At 50.5% G+C, this 16788-nt stretch overlaps 8 protein-coding genes across 10 annotated transcripts; 6 read left to right on the top strand and 2 right to left on the bottom strand.

Annotated features, from left to right (window-relative positions):
* Positions 1-613: 613 nt before the first annotated feature.
* LOC9629620 (uncharacterized protein MT2089) lies at positions 614-2147 on the top strand. Its single transcript, XM_002975320.2, has 2 exons — positions 614-1543; positions 1593-2147. The coding sequence occupies exons 1-2, from the start codon at positions 629-631 to the stop codon at positions 2040-2042; spliced, it is 1365 nt and encodes a 454-aa protein (XP_002975366.1). The 5' UTR covers positions 614-628; the 3' UTR covers positions 2043-2147.
* Positions 2060-3864, bottom strand: LOC9629621 (protein phosphatase methylesterase 1). 2 transcript variants are annotated; one of them, XM_024680275.1, is made up of 13 exons: positions 3757-3864; positions 3625-3703; positions 3498-3568; positions 3328-3442; positions 3204-3283; positions 3067-3151; positions 2936-3016; positions 2794-2888; positions 2675-2725; positions 2534-2614; positions 2408-2480; positions 2271-2348; positions 2060-2222 (listed from the first exon to the last, which is right to left on the bottom strand). In XM_024680275.1, exons 1-13 carry the CDS (start codon positions 3843-3845, stop codon positions 2187-2189), a joined length of 1014 nt encoding a protein of 337 aa, XP_024536043.1. In that variant the 5' UTR covers positions 3846-3864; the 3' UTR covers positions 2060-2186. The 2 variants fall into 2 exon arrangements, with proteins under 2 accessions (XP_024536043.1, XP_024536042.1); XM_024680274.1 differs by having other exon boundaries at positions 2534-2725.
* Positions 3865-4128: 264 nt separating this feature from the next.
* On the top strand, positions 4129-7600 carry LOC9630007. The gene is made up of 9 exons (XM_024680349.1): positions 4129-6193; positions 6256-6329; positions 6385-6474; positions 6521-6613; positions 6674-6780; positions 6834-6896; positions 6962-7139; positions 7195-7236; positions 7286-7600. The coding sequence occupies exons 1-9, from the start codon at positions 4129-4131 to the stop codon at positions 7586-7588; spliced, it is 3015 nt and encodes a 1004-aa protein (XP_024536117.1). The 3' UTR covers positions 7589-7600.
* Positions 7601-7605: 5 nt separating this feature from the next.
* Positions 7606-9566, top strand: LOC9629623 (pentatricopeptide repeat-containing protein At2g35030, mitochondrial). Its single transcript, XM_002975323.2, has 3 exons — positions 7606-8006; positions 8198-8281; positions 8408-9566. The coding sequence occupies exons 1-3, from the start codon at positions 7606-7608 to the stop codon at positions 9564-9566; spliced, it is 1644 nt and encodes a 547-aa protein (XP_002975369.2).
* A 24-nt stretch (positions 9567-9590) lies between these two features.
* Positions 9591-11270, top strand: LOC112348216 (pentatricopeptide repeat-containing protein At4g02750-like). Its single transcript, XM_024680350.1, has one exon. The coding sequence runs from the start codon at positions 9591-9593 to the stop codon at positions 11268-11270; it is 1680 nt and encodes a 559-aa protein (XP_024536118.1).
* Positions 11271-11289: 19 nt separating this feature from the next.
* On the top strand, positions 11290-13293 carry LOC9629624 (N-acylphosphatidylethanolamine synthase). The gene is made up of 6 exons (XM_024680278.1): positions 11290-11636; positions 11743-11870; positions 11947-12032; positions 12114-12251; positions 12302-12643; positions 12959-13293. Exons 1-5 carry the CDS (start codon positions 11356-11358, stop codon positions 12632-12634), a joined length of 966 nt encoding a protein of 321 aa, XP_024536046.1. The 5' UTR covers positions 11290-11355; the 3' UTR covers positions 12635-12643; positions 12959-13293.
* On the bottom strand, positions 12619-13567 carry LOC112348178 (M-phase phosphoprotein 6-like). Of its 2 annotated transcripts, XM_024680281.1 has the most exons (5): positions 13456-13567; positions 13297-13394; positions 13086-13167; positions 12946-13025; positions 12619-12887 (listed from the first exon to the last, which is right to left on the bottom strand). In XM_024680281.1, the coding sequence occupies exons 1-5, from the start codon at positions 13492-13494 to the stop codon at positions 12662-12664; spliced, it is 525 nt and encodes a 174-aa protein (XP_024536049.1). In that variant the 5' UTR covers positions 13495-13567; the 3' UTR covers positions 12619-12661. The 2 variants fall into 2 exon arrangements, with proteins under 2 accessions (XP_024536049.1, XP_024536048.1); XM_024680280.1 differs by having other exon boundaries at positions 13086-13394.
* On the top strand, positions 13539-15182 carry LOC112348177 (protein no-on-transient A-like). Its single transcript, XM_024680279.1, has 10 exons — positions 13539-13699; positions 13757-13809; positions 13881-13926; positions 13983-14031; positions 14085-14270; positions 14321-14367; positions 14427-14484; positions 14542-14621; positions 14673-14837; positions 14899-15182. The coding sequence occupies exons 1-10, from the start codon at positions 13565-13567 to the stop codon at positions 15040-15042; spliced, it is 963 nt and encodes a 320-aa protein (XP_024536047.1). The 5' UTR covers positions 13539-13564; the 3' UTR covers positions 15043-15182.
* Positions 15183-16788: the final 1606 nt, after the last annotated feature.

A 16788-nucleotide genomic window follows, 5' to 3' on the forward strand; every position in this document is an offset into this window, starting at 1 on the left:
CGAGATATGTACAGCCCGCCGGCGTTTTCCATGGCGAGGAGGAGGCAGGACGGGCTGACGAGCCACACCCCCGGCCCGGCTCACTACCAGCCCAACGATTGCCTGTACAATGTGAGCAAGAAGCCGCCAGCTTTCTCAATGGGGATGAGGTACCTGAGGAGCGCCGGGGACGAGAGCCCCGGGCCGGGGTCGTATCGGTTGACAAAGTTGGACCGGGGACCGGCGTTTGGGATGGGCAAGGCCGAGAGGTTCGACGAGGACTGATCAAGGCGGTGGTGCTGTTTTGGCAACGTAAGCTCTGTTAACAAAAGGTTGGTTTTGATGAAAGAAACTTGCAAAAAAGAAAGCTCACCTCCTCCTGTGCTGCATTGCTCATTCAAGTTTGTTCCTCGGATCGGTTTCTCTCAAGCAGGCCAACGGAATGGAGGTTGTAGTCCGTCGACTGGGATGATCGTTGTTCTTGGTAGCTCCCTCGGTGAGACAAACAAAAGTTTTAGTTCTTTACACCTTCTAGCAGCCTGAGCGCAACCACGTGTCCGCGCCACTTGTCAAGAGCACAACCACATTATACTTGCTCAAATCGCCTGAGAGAACAAGTTTTAGCATTGCAAGAAAGAAAGAAATAAAGATGGGATCCTCACCAGCGGTTTCCAATGCCGTGTTCAAGGAGATTTCTCGCAGAGCCGTCCCCATCTCCCTCCACAATCCAGCTCGTGATCTTGCGCCTCTCATCGAACGCATCGCCAAGGCCAAGGTGGTGATGCTCGGCGAGGCCACGCACGGGACGCGCGAGTTCTACGAGTGGCGTCGCATCATCTCCGAGATCCTCATTGCCAACCACGGCTTCACCACCCTCAGCATCGAAGGCGACTGGCCACCGTGCCAAGAAGTCAACCGCTTCATCACCAAAAAGGTGAGTTCTTCCGCTAGTGCCGAGGAGCTCCTTGCAAAGTCATTCAGGCGATGGCCGACTTGGATGTGGGCCAACGACGAGTTCCGGGCGATGGTGGAGTGGATGAAGGAGTTCAACAGCACCCGACTGGACCGTGAGTCTCAGGTTCGTCTCTTCGGTCTGGATGTCTACTCGCTGTTCGACTCCATCGCGATTGTTCTGGACGAAGTGGCCAAGATTGACCCCGCTCTAGCTGAGAAAGCTAAGCATCACTACGCATGTTTCGATCCCTTCGAGGCAAACGAGGAAGAGTACCTGCAGTCCTTGGTGGAGTTCCCGGAGGGATGCCAGGCCGAAGCTCTCAGAGTTCTCAAGGATCTTCTGAAGAAGAGGATCGACGAAGAGACGGCAGCAGCGGATGGCGATGTCGTGTTTGATGCGCAACAAAACGCCAGGATCGTCCGGAACGCCGAGAGTTACTATCGGGCAATGGTGTATGGAAATGAGGACTCGTGGAACGTCCGCGAGAGCCACATGATGGAGACACTGGACCTGCTGCTGAAGACGAGGCCTCACAACAAGCTCATTGTCTGGGCTCACAACACCCACATCGGAGACTACCGCGCCACCAACATGCGTAAGATGGGCCAGGTACTCGAGTTCTTTTTCTTCTCGTCACCTTTCAGCTTCCGACTTCCAGGTGAACATCGGCGGCCTGGTTCGTGAGAAATACGGTGAAAGTCAGGTAGCACTCGTAGGATTCGGTACCTTTAAAGGCTCGGTCATTGCTTCGTCCAAGTGGGCTGGTCCCATCCTGCAACTTCGTGTTCCGGAGGGCCGAGATGGCAGCTACGAGATGATAATCCGCGAGGCGGCTCAGCAGGAGAAAATTCCCGGCGACGCTTTCTACCTCCTGCTTGACGATTCGGAGGCAAGAAAAGTCCAGCACTGTCTATCAGAATGGAGAGGCCAGAGGGCCATAGGCGTGGTATATGATCCAAAGAAAGAAAAGTGGGGAAATTACGTACCAACAATGTTGGCAAAGAGGTACGATGCTTTCATCTATATTCACGAGACCAAGGCGTTGAGGCCCCTTGGTGTGACGCCTGACCTTCACGTGCTTCCTGAAACTTATCCGAGTGGTCAGTAGAATGAGAATTCTGAAAAAACGCAAAACAGGAGTGTGTGTATTTAACAAAAGCTTGTCTTCGAGGTTTTTCCATACCGTGAAATGGAGTTCTCTCTTTTTTTGCTACACATACCCGTGTCAGTTTCTATGCTTTTCTCTACTTTCTTATGCGCTTCGCCTCTGTCTAATAAGACCAGGGATCTGCCAAGCTCCGGTTAGATAAATGGTTTTCATCGGAAAAAGGCTTACATCAATACCGTGCGCACCGATGCGGTTTCGAGCAACAAATGTAAGTACAAGAGACGAAAATTCTTCGGGCACGTCTTCCTGTTCAAGAATGTTCCAATCAACAAACTATAGAGCAGAAAACAAAAGAATGTTTTTACCTGTATCGCGTGACCAGTGTGACGGACTACAATCATTTGAAACTTGCCTTGCATTTGTCCAATGGTAAGGGATCTGAAGCAATTATACGTTTGAGTGACATCGAAAGCAACTTCAAACATGCATACTTATCCAAACGGTCTGTTCCAGCCAGCAAGAGAACTTTTGCGACTGGTGCCGACAGAAAAATATCCGACAAACCTTCATACCTGCAAAGTAAAATAATCTCTTCAAAAATGGAAACAGTGTTTGTGCAAAAATGCAAATACCAGCCTCTCCAATGTCGTTCACTCTTTTCCAACGGTGTAAGCCACACGTAACTGCAGGCAGAATAGATTGAACTGAAGCAAAAGAAAAAGCAAAAAAATAAATAAAAAATGAAACCGACCATTTTCTTTCTTCATTGTATTTCAATGTTGGGGGGATCGAGACTCGAGCTGAGTCGATGTTCCTAAGCGAACCTCCTTTCACATTCCATTCTATCTGAACAAGCAAGTAAGGTATGATTTTACACTGGCCTTTTAGCTTACAGCTTTTTCAACACTGGGAAATGCTGGCGGACGGTTGGACAATAGTTTTTGCATATGTATCAAAGAAGCTATAGCTGTACCCTGGACAAAGGAAATTATGAAGCTGGTATACAAGTTTTATCTCTTCTTACCTCTACGACATCGACGACAATAAGCCCGGCCAGCGTTCGAAGAACTCTTTTTGCAGCAACCCGAGTAGCAATCGCACCCCCCATGCTGGTAAAAAAAAACCAATTTAATAAATATCTCCGTAGCACTAGCAGCAAACCTGTGTCCGATTAACACAATAGATGGTGGATCGTTTTTGTACATGGTCCTGATAACGTCGAGAACATCTTGGCATAAAGTCTGTGGAGGAACTTTTAGAAATAATATTGTCATGAAGATCCTACCTCGGCAGATAAATCTAAGTCATCACTTGTGCGTGTCGAGCCATGACCTCGCATATCCATCGCAGCAACCTTGACTTTCTCTTTTAACATTCTTGCGGACAGCGCAAAAGATAGCCTGTAGGAAGAAAATCACAAGAGAAATCTAGAGAATTCATCGATGCTAAAGTTACCCGGAGGATCCGCCTCCGTGCAAACAAAAAAGAACCGGTCCTTGTGTGCCCGCCAAGTAGACGTGAAAACTCTGTAGCAAATGCGAGGTCAAAAACAGGAAGAAAAAGAAACGAAGACGCGGCTCACATCTTGACCGATTTCAACATCTAGTTCCTCGTCGAAGTAATCTGTCCAAGGCAGAGCTCCAAATTTGCTCCTGGAGCTCCTGGGAAAGCAAATATTTGAGCCGAGAAAGCAAGCCAAAATCTCTCCACTTACCCCCAGGTTGGAATGCCGCTCGTCCCAGCACCGCCAGGCGATTGATCTTCCTCCCCGATCACTGGCGCCATCGCTGCGGCATCGGCCATTCTCCAAAAACCCTAGAGATTTAATTGTAGAAGAAACAGAGTTCGAATCCCTTGAAGAAAGTGATCATATAAACGCACCGTCGGATGAAACAAATCGACGGACGTGATTTGACCGTTATGATGCGCAATAGGGCTTGGCTCTGGGAGGTAGGCGATCAATCACATTCACTACTCTCCCTAGATGCCGATCGCGCAGGAAAATCGCTCCTCGCAGCTGCATTCTCGATCGGGCTCTAGATTAGATTGGAAGAAGATCGATCCAGGGCAGTAGATGTCTCACGCTATGACGTGTTTGGATTCCCTGGACAGCCGGGAAGAGGAGCGATCCTTGAGGGGGAAGAACAGTGGCAGCAACGCTGGGACGTTGGACGAGCTAAATTTCTCCCACATCTTCGACTACAATGCGATCGAGCAAATCGCCAATGGGCTGGAGAAGATGGTCCAGTCCTGGAGCACTGCCCAGGAGGAGCGCGCACAGGAGTATGTCCGGGTCTCGGTTTCGCTGGAAGACGATGACTCCTCCACGAAGAAAATCCCGGAAGCTCTCGACTTAAACTCGCTCAAGAACATGGACGAGTATGTGGAGGTCGCCCCGCCGCCAATGTCCGCCAGTGCTACTACCGCGACGATCAAGCCATCCTCCAAGAATTTCTCGAGGATTTCTCCGGCCGAGAAGAAGCTTTCTTCTTCCACGGCGAAAGCTTCCAGCTGGGAGAAGGAAAAATCCGACTTTGTTCCTCTATCTGAGAGGAAGGTTTCGCCACAGCCACCAAAGGCCGCGCCTTCTCCAGGACAGAGGTTTGGAGCTGGGATCACGAACAGGATCTCTGGCGGCTTCCAAAAGCCTGCCTCGCCATTCGAGAAGGAGATTAGCAGCGCTAGACCGGACTTTCTAAGCTCCATTCGCGGCGTGAACAAGCAAAAGGTGGTGGAACAGGAAAATGGTCGATATACTCCGAGGAAGAGCTCCCCCGAGGTGGCAACTTCTACAGCCAGTTCTCCGACCAGGCCTGAAGCTGGCCCGAGGAGGAACTTCCAGTGCCAGCTTCACAGGGATGCGAGCAATTCTCCTAACAGGGTTGAAATGAGCCCGAAGAGGAACTTCCCGAGCCAACTTCACAGGGAAGTAAGCACTGCAAGCAGCTCTCCAAATCGGTCTGAAGTGAGCCCGAGGAGGAACTTCCCGAGGCAGTTTCAGAGGGAAGTAAGCACTGCAAGCAGTTCTCCAAACCGGTCTGAAGTGAGCCCGAGGAGGAACTTCGCGAGCCAACTTCACAGGGAAGCAAGCACTGCAAGGAGTTCTCCAAGCCGGTGTGAAGTGAGGGACTTCCCGAGCCCGCTTCACAGGGAAGTGAGCACTGGGAGTATTTCTCCAAACAGGTCTGAAGTTATAAGCCCGAGGAGGAACTTCCCGTGTCAACTTCACAGGGAAGTGAGCCCGAGGAGGAACTTGTCGTGCCAAGTTCACGGTAGAGAACCGAGTCCTCCAAAAGGAGTCCCTCTGGAATCCAGTTTTGCGAGCTATGCGCAGCAGCACCAGAACGTAGACACTACTCCGAAGAGCTTCGTCAGTCTTAGCCCCGAGAGGAGCTTCGTCCAACCGAGCAATGGTTTCGAGACTTACAGTGACGCGGTGGAGATGCAAAGGGTGTACATCGATGTGGCTACAAACTTGGAGAGAGCTTTCTCTCAAAAAGAATGTAGTGCCAGGGACGCGAATGCTGGTGACAATTCTGCGACAACGACGAAGCTTTTCCAAGATTGTAGCACGGTAACATCTAGTCCAGCGCAGAAGAATGAAACGAGTAGGGAGTCTCTGGAACTTCAAAACTCGTCGACACTTCTCTCGACACGGCAGAGCGTCCCCGAGGAGAGGAGCAGTAGAAACACCATCAACTTGAACGAGTCCGAGAGATTTACGATTGAAGACGTTCCTGAGTTCCAAGGGGATTGCAGTGGAAAGTATTCGGCAAGAAGCAGTCCTACAAAGCAGGATGCCGAGCCGGAGCAACCACAGCATTGCAAGGAAGAACAAGCCGACGATACTTTCATCACCTCCTCGAGTTACTGGCGTGTTGAGCCCGAGGCTCTGAACGCCGAGGTGGGACAAAGAGATGAAACCAGCGAGAAACAGCAGCCAAGGTCGCAAGAGTGCTCATATGTGAACGAGGCGTTGTACGAAAAGGCCGACTTCACAGCTGAGAGACCTTTGAAAAGAAAAAAGGAGACTTTGGAGGTGGTGCGAAATGCCGCAGGATACGAGTCCGAGTTTGAGATGCATGAGTCTGCCGATTTCCCGTTCTTGATGGACAATGGCCACCCCGCTATAAGTGAAACCATTTTCATCGGTAAGACGTCGAAGCTCTCTTTTTTTTCGTTTCCGCTAACAAACTCTTGTGTTTTACAACAGCCGAGGATTGTTTTGAGCCTGTGCCGACCAGACAATTCCCCACATTTGTTAACGTCCCGGCACCGATTGAGCTGGTATCTTCTATTCTTCCTGACGACCTTGTGTTTCGCAATTATATCTCACTCGCAGGATTTTGACGAATCGAAAGAAGCGTACAAGAGCAAAGTCGAGGAGCTTCAAATCGCTTTGCTAGAGTGTGCTGCAGAGTACGAAGTAAAGGTATGATTTTGTTTACCATATCTTTGTGCTGATTGTGAGGCCACAGATGGTTGAAATGGAAATGAAAATGCTGCAAATGAAGTCCAAGTGCCAGGGCCTGGAACAAGAGTTACCGCAGTCTACAGGAAAGTCGGAGAAGGTATTCCAGTTGGCTTACGCACACGAGGCACTGACAAGGATTGAAAAGATCTCTGGACAGGAATGGACTACGAAACGGCTAGAAAACTACCGGAAGCAAAATCTTAAGCTGCAGCGGGAGAAGGAAATCATGTCCAGGGACATGGTGGAGCTCAGAAAAAAGGAAAGGTTTGGAACTTCGATCGTCACTTAGCTATCGACTGAGAACATACATTTTGCAGGCAACTGGATTTGTTACGGAAGAACTTGGAGGATTCATTGCAGAAAGTGAACTCTCTTCAAAGGTGATCATATCTTCATTGCGGTCGTAATTGTTTCTCCTCAACATACATTTGTGTGTCCATGACAGGGAGCTCGTGAAGAAGGAAGAGGAACTCGTTGATAGCCAGCTCAAAGAGAAGGAAGCCAGGGCCCATGTTTATCAAGTGGAGGCCACTTTGCAGCAAGCTGAAGCGTCGCAGATCGACCAGGGCTGTGTTGTGAGCTTGGTCATGGCGCTCAACCAGTGGTTGCAAAACGTGAAAAAGGTATGGTGATTCGTTCTCGTTTTTCTTTGAAGAACTTGATTTTTGGTTTCTCCAGCAGGCAGGCCTTGTCAAGTTTGATCCTCGGCATCAGCTCCAGGTATGGATTTTCCTATACTATGCAGCAACTTATCTCTAAATCCCTATAGATCCAACAATACGAAGACAGCCTCGCGAAGCTTTTGGACGAATACATTCCTCCAAAGGCGATACAGAACCTGATGACGAGGTCCAATCCCTCCCACGAAATTCAAAACGCTGGTGGCGATTTCAAGGGGAATTTCTACCTGGAAGATGCTCCAGTAGCAATTCCCCCATCGCCACCACTGCCACCGCCGCCACAGCAGGATTGTAGCAGCGTTTCTCCTCTTCGAGACAACAAGCGAGACAAAGAAGTCCAAGCTTTGCAAAACGAGCTCGAGAAACTGGCTTGCCGAAGAGCCACATTTTAAATGCAAAAGCGCGGGAGATGAGATCCCAGCCGTTGAACAGCAACGCATCTCCCCCGTCCGTTGAGCAAAAGAGATCTCGCCCGTCCGTTTGCCAAGAAGAAACCCTAGGTGGAGATCCCAAACGGCAATGGAAGAACCCTAAAGAGATGGGGAATCCACCCAAGAAGGACATCGCCAAGCAGCAAAATCAATCGCCGGAGAAGCCGCTGCCCAAGGAGCTGTCCCTGGATCGCAAATGCGAGGCTTGCTGCGAGATCACGCTCAAGCGCATTGTCTACTCAGGCTTCGGCGGCCTCCTCGCGTCGCTCGTCTTGTTCAGATCTCCCAGCTCCAGATGGTCGGCCATGGCTTTCTCGCTGGGATTGGGCGCCGGATCCGCCTACACGGATTGTTCTTACATGATGAACGGGATTCCAAAGTGGCCGCTGCCTCCACAACTAAAAAAGTAGAAGGTTTTTTTTTTGGATCCCTCTTTTGAGCATCTCCTTGTGAATTGGATTGTTTCCCAGAGAATTTTTCTTCTTTGCTCTCTTACCCGATCGATCCATCAATAGGTCGCGTGAGGATCCCAGCGATCCATCAGCTGGAGAGTAGGATCGAGCAATGCAGGTCATCCCAGGCATTCCACCAGCAGCTGCTCGAGAGCGATCGCTGGCGCCGCGATCGCTACCTCGCCAATCTCCTGTTGACAAGGTATGGGCGATCAGGCAGCGCAGCCGGCGCGCGCGAGATCTTCGATGCGATGGCGTGCCGCAATGTCTTCTCCTGGAACGCTCTGCTCGCGGCGTATGCCCGGAATGGGCATATTGCCGCGGCCAGGGCGATCTTTGCGCTCTTCCCTGCGCACGATGTGGTGTCCTGGAACACGCTGCTGGAGGTTCTTCCGTGCGATAGCGCAAGGGATTTCTTCTTGGCGATGCCCCAGAGGGACGAGATCTCCTGGAACACAATGTGCTCTTCGCTTGGAGATTTGGGCATCTCTTTGGTCTTCTTCCAGCTCGCGCCTTGGCACAGCGCCCGGGCAGCCACCGCCTTGATCACGCTCCTCGCTGAGAGCGGTCAGTTCGATCGAGCGAAATGCTGCTTCGATTCTATGCCGCAGCGCGACGAGATCGCCTGGGCGAGCATGATCCACGCGCTATCTCTCGCTGGAGATCTGGATCTTGTGACCCTGATGTTCGCTAGAGTTCCTCAAAGAAGCTCTTTTTCTTGGAACACGATGATTAAAATCCACGGCCAATGCGGCCGGCTGGAGGACGCAGTCACGCTTTTCGATCAAATGCCCGAGCCAACAGCGGCCTCCTGGACGATCTTGATCGCGGCCCACGCGCAGCGCAAGCAGCTGGATCGATCCAGGTCGCTCTTCGACGGTATGCCTTCCAAAAACATCGCGGCGTGGACGGCTCTACTCGACGGCTGCTCGATCGCCGGGCTTCTCGATCATGCGGCGGCTGTCTACGCGAAGATGCCGCAACATGACCAGATTTCAATGAGCGCGCACCTCACGGCACACGCTAGGTCGGGATGTCTAGATCGAGCGCGAGAAATCCACGAATCCATACCCGAGCCCTGCATTTCCGCGATGAATGCTCTCATCCAGGCGCACGCCCAAGCCGGTCGGCTCCAGTGCGCGCTCTCGCTGCTCCAATCGCTGATCCTGGAGGGATCCATGCCCAACGAGCGGACCTACATTGGAATCCTTGCGGGCTACTGCTACTCCGGGAAGATTGACACTGGCCGCGACTGCTTCATCTCAATGATATCGGATCACGGGATCTCACCCTGCGAAGATCACTACGCGTGTATGATCCATCTCATGGGTCGCGCCAATCGGCAGGGAGACGCCCAGGAACTGATCGAGAAAATGCCCTTTCGCGCGAGCGAGATCGAATGGACATCGCTTCTGGATTGGTCGCATATCCATTCTTCGCTGGGTATATTTAAATTTGAATTTTCGCGCTATTCTCTACTGAGTTGAAGATTAGGGCCATTCGCTCTTGCGATGCGTCCGACCAGATCGTTCAGTACCGTAGCGATCGCCAATGTTTCATCCTCCAGGGAAAGCACCGAGATCATCACAGCGATGCTAGAGCAGCAGCTGCGCGAGCAAGAGACCGAGGACGTCTACTTCTTCGATCGCCTCCTCAAATCGTGCGGGGAGCCCAAGGATTTAGCCAATCTCAAGCACGCCCACAAGCGGCTAGACGATAGCGAGCACCGATCCAATCGCTACCTCCTCAATCTCCTGGTAGTGATGTACCGCAAGTGTGGGGGCGTCCAAGAAGCCCGGGAGGTCTTCGCCGCCATCGCAAACCCTAACATCTACTCATGGAACATCATCCTCGCCGGCTATGCCAGGGACGGGAATCTCGACGACGCGCGGCGGATCTTCGACTCGATACCCAACCGGGACCTTGTGACGTGGACAACTATGATTCGCGCATATGCCCAGAACGGGGATCTGGAGGGATCCCAGCGCACATTCCACAAGATGCCCGAGCGCGACGTGGTCTCCTGGACGGCCATGGTGAACGCCTACTTCCAGCACGGACGGCTGGATGACGCCAAATCCACGTTCAAGGAGGCGCCACGCCGCGATGCGGTGACGTGGACGGTCATGTGCCGCGCGTTCGCGGAGCACGGCTACCTCCGTGAGACGCGCCACATGTTCGACATCATGCCGTTGAGGAGCCTGCTGACGTGGACGGCCATGATCGTCGCCTACGGCAAGTCCGGCCAGCTGGACGAGGCGCGGAGCATATTCGACCGGATGCCACAGCAAAATGTGGTATCGTGGAACTCGATGATCGCCACGTACGCGCACGCTGGCCGTCCGCACCGGGCGGTGGAGATCTTCCAGCTCATGCCCCAGCCCAATGACGTGTCGTGGATCGGCGTGCTCATAGCGTATACGGAAGCCGGCATGGCCATGGCCGCTCGAGATTGGTTCTTGCGGATGCCGTACCGGGACGTTAACTCCTGGGCCGCGATGCTCCAGGCATATGCCCACAATGGGCATATGGACCACGCTAGGGCAATGTTTGAAAAACTCCCGCGCGAGTGCCTGGTATATGCGAATATCATGATCCAGGGGTATGCCCGGTCCGGGCATATCGCCCCTGCAAGGGTGATCTTCGAGAGAATGCCCAGGAAGGATGCGCATTCTTGGCATTCGATGCTAGCGGCGTGCTTGATCTGCGAGGGTGCGGCCGCCGCGCGCAAGATCTTCGATTCGATGCCGGAGAGGAGCCTCGTGTCGTGGAACGCGATGCTCGGGGGCTATGGCAGGCAGGGGATGGGCGACGAGTTCGTGGCGTTCTTCCAAGAGATGAATCTCACCGGGGAGGCGCCGAATGATGTGAGCTTCGTGTGCTACCTTGACGGCTGCCTCGAATCGAAGCTCCTGCGCGAGGCGTGGCTGGGGTTCCTGGCGATGGTGGGCGATTTTTTCGTCGCGCCGCTGGTGGAGCACTACCACGCCATGATCGAGCTCCTGGTCGTCAAACGGCAGCTCCACAACGCCGAGGCGCTGGTGGATTGCATGCCCTACTGCTCGACGCACCGGACGTGGGAGATCATCCTCCGCGGCGCCAAGAAATTCGGCGACTCGGCGATGCGCGCGCACGCAACAAGGAAGATCAAAAACCTCCGCCAGGCGAAGCTGACGTGGAGATACTACTGAGGCTAAGAATATGCTTTAGGGTTACTTGATTTTCCTTTGGCGTAGGCTTACCACTTAACGACGGATTAATTAGAGAACGAAGAGAATGGATTTGTCGCTGTGGAGGCGGCTATTTGGCGGAGGGGCGGCTCCTCCGCCAATGTCCGGCGGCAGTGGTGGCGATTCCCCCATGCTCTGGGCGGCGCATCCCTCCCACCTGAGCGGAGCTCCGCGGCGCATTGCGATCTTCACCATCGGCAGCCTGGCCAGGATCGCCGTGACACTGCTCAATTCGTCTCACGTCCACAACGCGGACACTCTGCTCCATCTCGTCACCGCCAGGCCGCCCGGCACGCCGCTCATCACCGTCAGCAATCACACATCGACGTAAGATCTCTCGATCTCTCGCTAGGGTTTGGAAATTTCTTGCCGGCATTCTTGCTTCCTGCGGAAGAAATGGATCGATCGAGTGACCTCTTGTTTCTTTTCCCAGCTTGGACGATCCGCTAATGTGGGCGTTCAAGGGATTTCCCGTCACCAACGCTCGCCTCTCGCGATGGATTCTCGCCGCCGAGGACATTTGCTTCACGAATCCACTCTTTTCCTATTTCTTTCGCGTCGGTAGGTATGTGCTCCGATCGATCGATCGAGCTTTCGCGTGCTTCGTACCAAATTCTTTCCCTTTCGCTTCTTCCAGGGAAGTGCATTCCAATCAGGCGAGGAGCTGGAATCTATCAGCCCTTCATGGACGAGGCACTGGACAGAATCAACGAGGGAGAATGGGTAAGAAGTTCTTCGCTACACTCGAGAGTTTTCTCATAGAATCGAAAGTTCTTCGCATAGAAACTTACATTTCTTTTCCAGATGCATACGTTTCCAGAAGGCAAAGTCTGCCAAGAGCACGGACCACTGAGACGATTTAAGTGGGGGGTCGGATCTCTCGTCGCTCGCGCTGCTGTTCCTCCAATCGTGCTGCCGATCGGTCACACTGGATTCGACCAGGCAAGTCGTGTGTTCTTCGCGTTCTCGTTGAGCCTGACGAGAGCGCACAGGTAATGCCCGAGAAGTACATGTTTGGGAGGAGACCGCTGCTCCCTCTGGCCGGGAAGAAGATCACCATCGTCGTCGGCGAGCCGATGGAGTTCGACATGGCCAGCTTGCGAGACACGGCGATGAAGTTCAGTGCTAGCAGTCCATCGCCATTCCCGCTGAGCTGCAACGCTTTCAAGATGGATCTGGCCGCGAGGAGGCCTGGACCCAAGCACCTGGTAGCTCTCGACGACAATTCTCTGGGCTGGCTCTACTCGCACATCACGCAGCAGATTCAAGCGGCCGTGGAGGAGCTAAGATGGCAAGCGCTGGGGAAAAATCGTCAAAGCTCGTGAGCGTGAGAGGTACTCTTATGTTACCAATTAGAACTTTGGAGGTTTCCTGAATCCTTGAGCTCGTATGGCGTCGAATCTGTTCTGGGACACTGGAGTTTGCCTGTTGATTGGATTTTTTGGAGTGGGTTTCTCTGGAGGTTTGTGGTGGTTCTCGGCTTTGCGTTTCTTGCTTGCAGGCTGCTGTTGGTTCTCTTCTTTCGTGTTTCCAGCGCTGGTTGAGCTCTCGGCTTTGGTTCTCTCGTCACTGTCCTTGCTGTGGATTCACATAGTTTTAGGCAGAGGTTTTAGGATCATCTCACTCAAACACGTACGTTTCTTTGTCAGCTTGTTGCTCGTCACTAGAACTTGCGGCCTTTGGAAACCTTCTCGCCTGGATATCTTCATGGATTTTCTACACAAAGCTCCAGAGTTACATAGCTTGATCGGCGAAGAAACAAACACGTTTGCTTACATCGATGCTTGGGTTGTAGTTCTGGAAAGACATGCGCCCGAGCGAAGCAGCGGGCTTTGGATCCCCTTCCATGATCACGACGCTGGAAGAGATGGAAGAACAACGAAGAGAGGTTAGAATTGGGATGGAGGAACCTCCTCGATGAATACCTCTGTGTTGGAAGTATTCATGGGAATGAGAAGAAGAAATGCATGGAAGCTTTTGTTTGTACCATCTGCGGCTGGACGGCGCTGTGGATGATACCCAGTGATCGTCATCCCCTTTGTCCTCCTCTCCCTTCTTGGCGGCATCGCGGCCGCGTTGCATGAACTGGGGCAAGCGATCGCGCTTACGCTCGTTAGAATCACGAGAGGATGGAGATCGCGCTCACCTTCATTGCTTGCAATCCGGAAGAGAAGCGCTTCGCCATGGCGATCGAGCGGGATCGGTCGCGGCGCCACGAAAATAAAGGAAGCCCTAAACCCAAATCGCCAGGATGAATGGCTTCTAGGGGCCGGGGCCGGGGCCGTGGCCGCGGACGCGCCGCCCCGATCGTCAAGAAGGAGCTGGACGATGGCGCCAGTGGATTGGATGCGCCAGTGCCAGCTCCAGCGGCGCCATCGCCGGCGACGAAGGTATGAATGTCGCTGTGGATCAAATGATGATAATGAAGAGGGAAGTTTTTTGTGTAGAAATTTGAGCCCAAGGTTGCTCCCCGGAGACCGAAGAAAACCGAAGTTAAAAGGCATTTTCTTTTTCTTTTTTTCGTTTCTCCTTGCTAGGATCTTACTGAAGTTCTATGTGTGAATTTGCCAGCGAGACTGGAGCGGTGAATGACGCTGATGCACAGAAATTGATCCAGGTATGAATCAAGACAATCCAGCTCTTGCTCACAAAGTTTCTCTGTTTGTCTTGTAGGACGCTTTTGCTTCTAAAGGACGAGGATTTCGATCGAACGAGAACAGAGGTATATCAACTTAAGATTGCTTTCCTTTGTCGTGATTTTCTTCTGGAAAGCAGTTGCCACTACCCGAGTCGCGTTTGGATCTGGCTCCGGGGCCGCTGTTGCCAAAGTTCCTGCTGGATTTGCGAAACGAAGCAGCAGTGGAGGTGGATCTGGCAGTGGAGGTGGGGGTGGGGGTGGCGGCGGCGGTGGTGGCGGTGGCGGAGGATGGCGAGGTCCGCCGGCTATCAAAACGCAAACAGGTATCAGGTTTTCGAGTTCTTGCTTCTAAGAATCTCGCGTTGTGCTTCAGGAGAAGAGAACGTTGCGAAGCCCCGGATTGGAATATTTGAAACTGTGGTAAGCAAGAAGACGTTTCTCCTTCTCTCGGCTCCCTCTCATCCAGCTTGATCGTATAGGACGACTCGAACAAGCCGATATCTCTTCCTCTGCGCCGGCCTCCCGGCGTTGGAACAGGTTGGAGCTCCGTTCGCACGTCTTTCAATCGACTCTAATCTCGAATGAACAAACCAGAGTTCTCGGACGACGAAGACGACGACGACAGAGTTTTTGAGGAGGATCTGGTTCCGCCAGCAAAGGAGCTTGGTCTGGAGGTGAGTGAAACTTCCTTTTCCAGCTTTTGATTTTTCATCCCATTTACACAGACAGAAAATGTCGAGGACAGGCTCCTGTTCCTCCAGTTGCCTTCCTTGCTACCATCCACTAGTGCCACCACGAGTCTCGACAAGTTACCGCAAGGCATGATGGGCAAGCTCCGCATCTACAAAAGCGGAGCAGTCAAGCTTCACCTTGGTGATTCCGTGATGAACGTAAGTTTTACGTTGAAGCCAAGAGCATTTCCCTTACAAGCTTTCCACTTTGAAGCAACAGGTCTACCCGGGAACTCGCTGTGTCTTCTCGCAAGAACTGGTCGCGATCGACTCGAACAACAAGAAGTGCGCGTTCCTGGGCGATGTAGGACAGAGGCTCGTAGTCACGCCAGACATTGACGGGATTCTAAATGGATCCAGCTGAGGGCTCTCATCCTTCTCTATAGCTTTTTTTTCGTATTGAGCCTGAGAGAAAAGGAATTTGACGAATCTTTCCTTGTATATAAGTCTTTTGATCTTAGTTTAGTTCAGTCACTTGATTAATTGCCAATATTGATTATAAGATCCTGTTATATGACATGGTGCTGAGCCAATTGCCGTTTTGCTTTAAGTTAATTCTTTATAGTATTCCTGGATGGAACACAACAGAAATCACACACCATGTCTGGTATTGTAGCTCACCATGCACTTCTAAATCGCCCAATGTACTCTATGCAAGGTAGGCTTCGATTGACCTTGATTTTGAAGAAGCTGTAGAGCCTCTCAGCAAGGTAAATATGGCAAGCTTTCGTAGTTCATCACCAGGTTGATTTGGCATTGTCATTGTGAGGACATGTAACTACGCTGTGAATCAGCCAGAGTTTGCATCAGTAATGTCCAATTTGGCAAGCAGGATTCAACTAGCCGAACAGGGGAATGCATTGGCTCTAGCGAACTCCTTTAGAATTGAGCTAAATAAATGGCTCACATCTTCTCTTTGTTTCTTTGCTTTAAGTTTTTCTAATTAGGTAGTTGCCATCCATTTTAGGTTTTTCTTCAAGCTTTTTTGACAAAGCAGTGAGTGAAAGTTCAGCTAAGGTAGCAATTAAATTTTTTTTCTTGTTTTTTTTGCAATGGTAATCCATTTTGGCTTGGTCTTTTTGCAGCTGAACAATAAATGGAAAGTCGAACATTCAAGTAAACCAGTTACCAATGTTTTTTCTTTATTTCTTTGTAGTGATAATTCATTTTAGTTTAGGCTTTTCCAGGATATGGGATTAATAAGTGAGTGAAAGTCAAGTAAAACATGCCAAAGATGTGGTTAATATTCTTTTTGTTTCTTTACACCAACCATTGCAAAGGTGAGTTGATCTTGTTTACAGACTCGCCACAGTTGTGGAACAGCTCAACTACAAGAACATACCAATGACACTCTCAAGTCTCCAAGTTCATGTAAAGAAAGTTATATATAGGTGTTGCTAATTGTAAAGGAGCTAGAACTAATGGAGGCAATTGGGATCAAAAAATGTGTTATTGTAGACCTCCACAATATTGATATCAATATCAATAGCAAGGCTGGGCTATTTCTTTCTAAAGATGATGAGGACAAGTTGCAAAAGTTTAATTTTAGTCACTTCCTCTAGAGAATAGAGTAAAGTATTTGATAATGATCAATTGGATGTGTTTAGCATTAAAGATAAAGTTACTAAAGAAATTGCAATATGCACTAATTTCACTTCCATCCCATGACTAATTTTTATTTTTAATATTAATAATAATTAGGTAAACTTATGTTTTCAATTTACTCTATTTGATTGATTAGGTGCTCTCGCACATTAGAGCTAATGTTATATTACATTTCACTCTCACTATATTATGTTTTGATTTGTAATATAATAAATTTAATCTTACAGTTATACCCAAAGGCTAATTATCATATTAAATTTAAGTTATAAAATGTTATTTTTCCAATTTATTTATTTATTTATTTATTCAAAAAGTATAGTTCAAAAAGGACTTTTATCCCCTTACATTATAAACATGTGCATTAATCAGAATTTTCACTTAGCCATTATAGTAATTATAAATTTTTATGGATTTATATTTTCTAATTAATTTAAAATTTTTAAACTTTTATTAAATAGTTCAAGGTATTTAATAATGATCAATAGAATGCACTTAGATATTAAAT

This window comes from Selaginella moellendorffii, unplaced genomic scaffold (genome assembly GCF_000143415.4).
Source record: "Selaginella moellendorffii unplaced genomic scaffold, v1.0 SELMOscaffold_27, whole genome shotgun sequence".
NCBI classification, from domain to species: domain Eukaryota; kingdom Viridiplantae; phylum Streptophyta; class Lycopodiopsida; order Selaginellales; family Selaginellaceae; genus Selaginella; species Selaginella moellendorffii.

Coding starts and splice junctions, on each gene's coding strand:
- LOC9629621 (XM_024680274.1), bottom strand. CDS start 3,845: ATGGCCGATGCCGCAGCGATGGCGCCAGTGATCGGGGAGGAAGATCAA. Junction 3,284..3,327: donor ACTTAGATTTATCTGCCGAG/GTAGGATCTTCA, acceptor GTTCCTCCACAG/ACTTTATGCCAAGATGTTCT. Junction 2,726..2,793: donor TACAATGAAGAAAGAAAATG/GTCGGTTTCATT, acceptor TTCTGCCTGCAG/TTACGTGTGGCTTACACCGT.
- LOC112348177 (XM_024680279.1), top strand. CDS start 13,565: ATGGCTTCTAGGGGCCGGGGCCGGGGCCGTGGCCGCGGACGCGCCGCC. Junction 14,271..14,320: donor GGCTATCAAAACGCAAACAG/GTATCAGGTTTT, acceptor GTTGTGCTTCAG/GAGAAGAGAACGTTGCGAAG. Junction 14,622..14,672: donor CAAAGGAGCTTGGTCTGGAG/GTGAGTGAAACT, acceptor CCATTTACACAG/ACAGAAAATGTCGAGGACAG.
- LOC9629620 (XM_002975320.2), top strand. CDS start 629: ATGGGATCCTCACCAGCGGTTTCCAATGCCGTGTTCAAGGAGATTTCT. Junction 1,544..1,592: donor ACATGCGTAAGATGGGCCAG/GTACTCGAGTTC, acceptor TCCGACTTCCAG/GTGAACATCGGCGGCCTGGT.
- LOC9629624 (XM_024680278.1), top strand. CDS start 11,356: ATGGATTTGTCGCTGTGGAGGCGGCTATTTGGCGGAGGGGCGGCTCCT. Junction 11,637..11,742: donor GTCAGCAATCACACATCGAC/GTAAGATCTCTC, acceptor TTCTTTTCCCAG/CTTGGACGATCCGCTAATGT. Junction 11,871..11,946: donor TTCCTATTTCTTTCGCGTCG/GTAGGTATGTGC, acceptor CGCTTCTTCCAG/GGAAGTGCATTCCAATCAGG.
- LOC112348178 (XM_024680280.1), bottom strand. CDS start 13,494: ATGGCGAAGCGCTTCTCTTCCGGATTGCAAGCAATGAAG. Junction 13,395..13,455: donor CCGGATTGCAAGCAATGAAG/GTGAGCGCGATC, acceptor CGCTTGCCCCAG/TTCATGCAACGCGGCCGCGA. Junction 12,888..12,945: donor CAACAAGCTGACAAAGAAAC/GTACGTGTTTGA, acceptor GTGAATCCACAG/CAAGGACAGTGACGAGAGAA.
- LOC112348216 (XM_024680350.1), top strand. CDS start 9,591: ATGCGTCCGACCAGATCGTTCAGTACCGTAGCGATCGCCAATGTTTCA.
- LOC9629623 (XM_002975323.2), top strand. CDS start 7,606: ATGAGATCCCAGCCGTTGAACAGCAACGCATCTCCCCCGTCCGTTGAG. Junction 8,007..8,197: donor ATGATGAACGGGATTCCAAA/GTGGCCGCTGCC, acceptor CGAGCAATGCAG/GTCATCCCAGGCATTCCACC. Junction 8,282..8,407: donor GCCAATCTCCTGTTGACAAG/GTATGGGCGATC, acceptor TGCCGCGGCCAG/GGCGATCTTTGCGCTCTTCC.
- LOC9630007 (XM_024680349.1), top strand. CDS start 4,129: ATGACGTGTTTGGATTCCCTGGACAGCCGGGAAGAGGAGCGATCCTTG. Junction 6,194..6,255: donor AAGTGAAACCATTTTCATCG/GTAAGACGTCGA, acceptor GTTTTACAACAG/CCGAGGATTGTTTTGAGCCT. Junction 7,237..7,285: donor ATCCTCGGCATCAGCTCCAG/GTATGGATTTTC, acceptor AAATCCCTATAG/ATCCAACAATACGAAGACAG.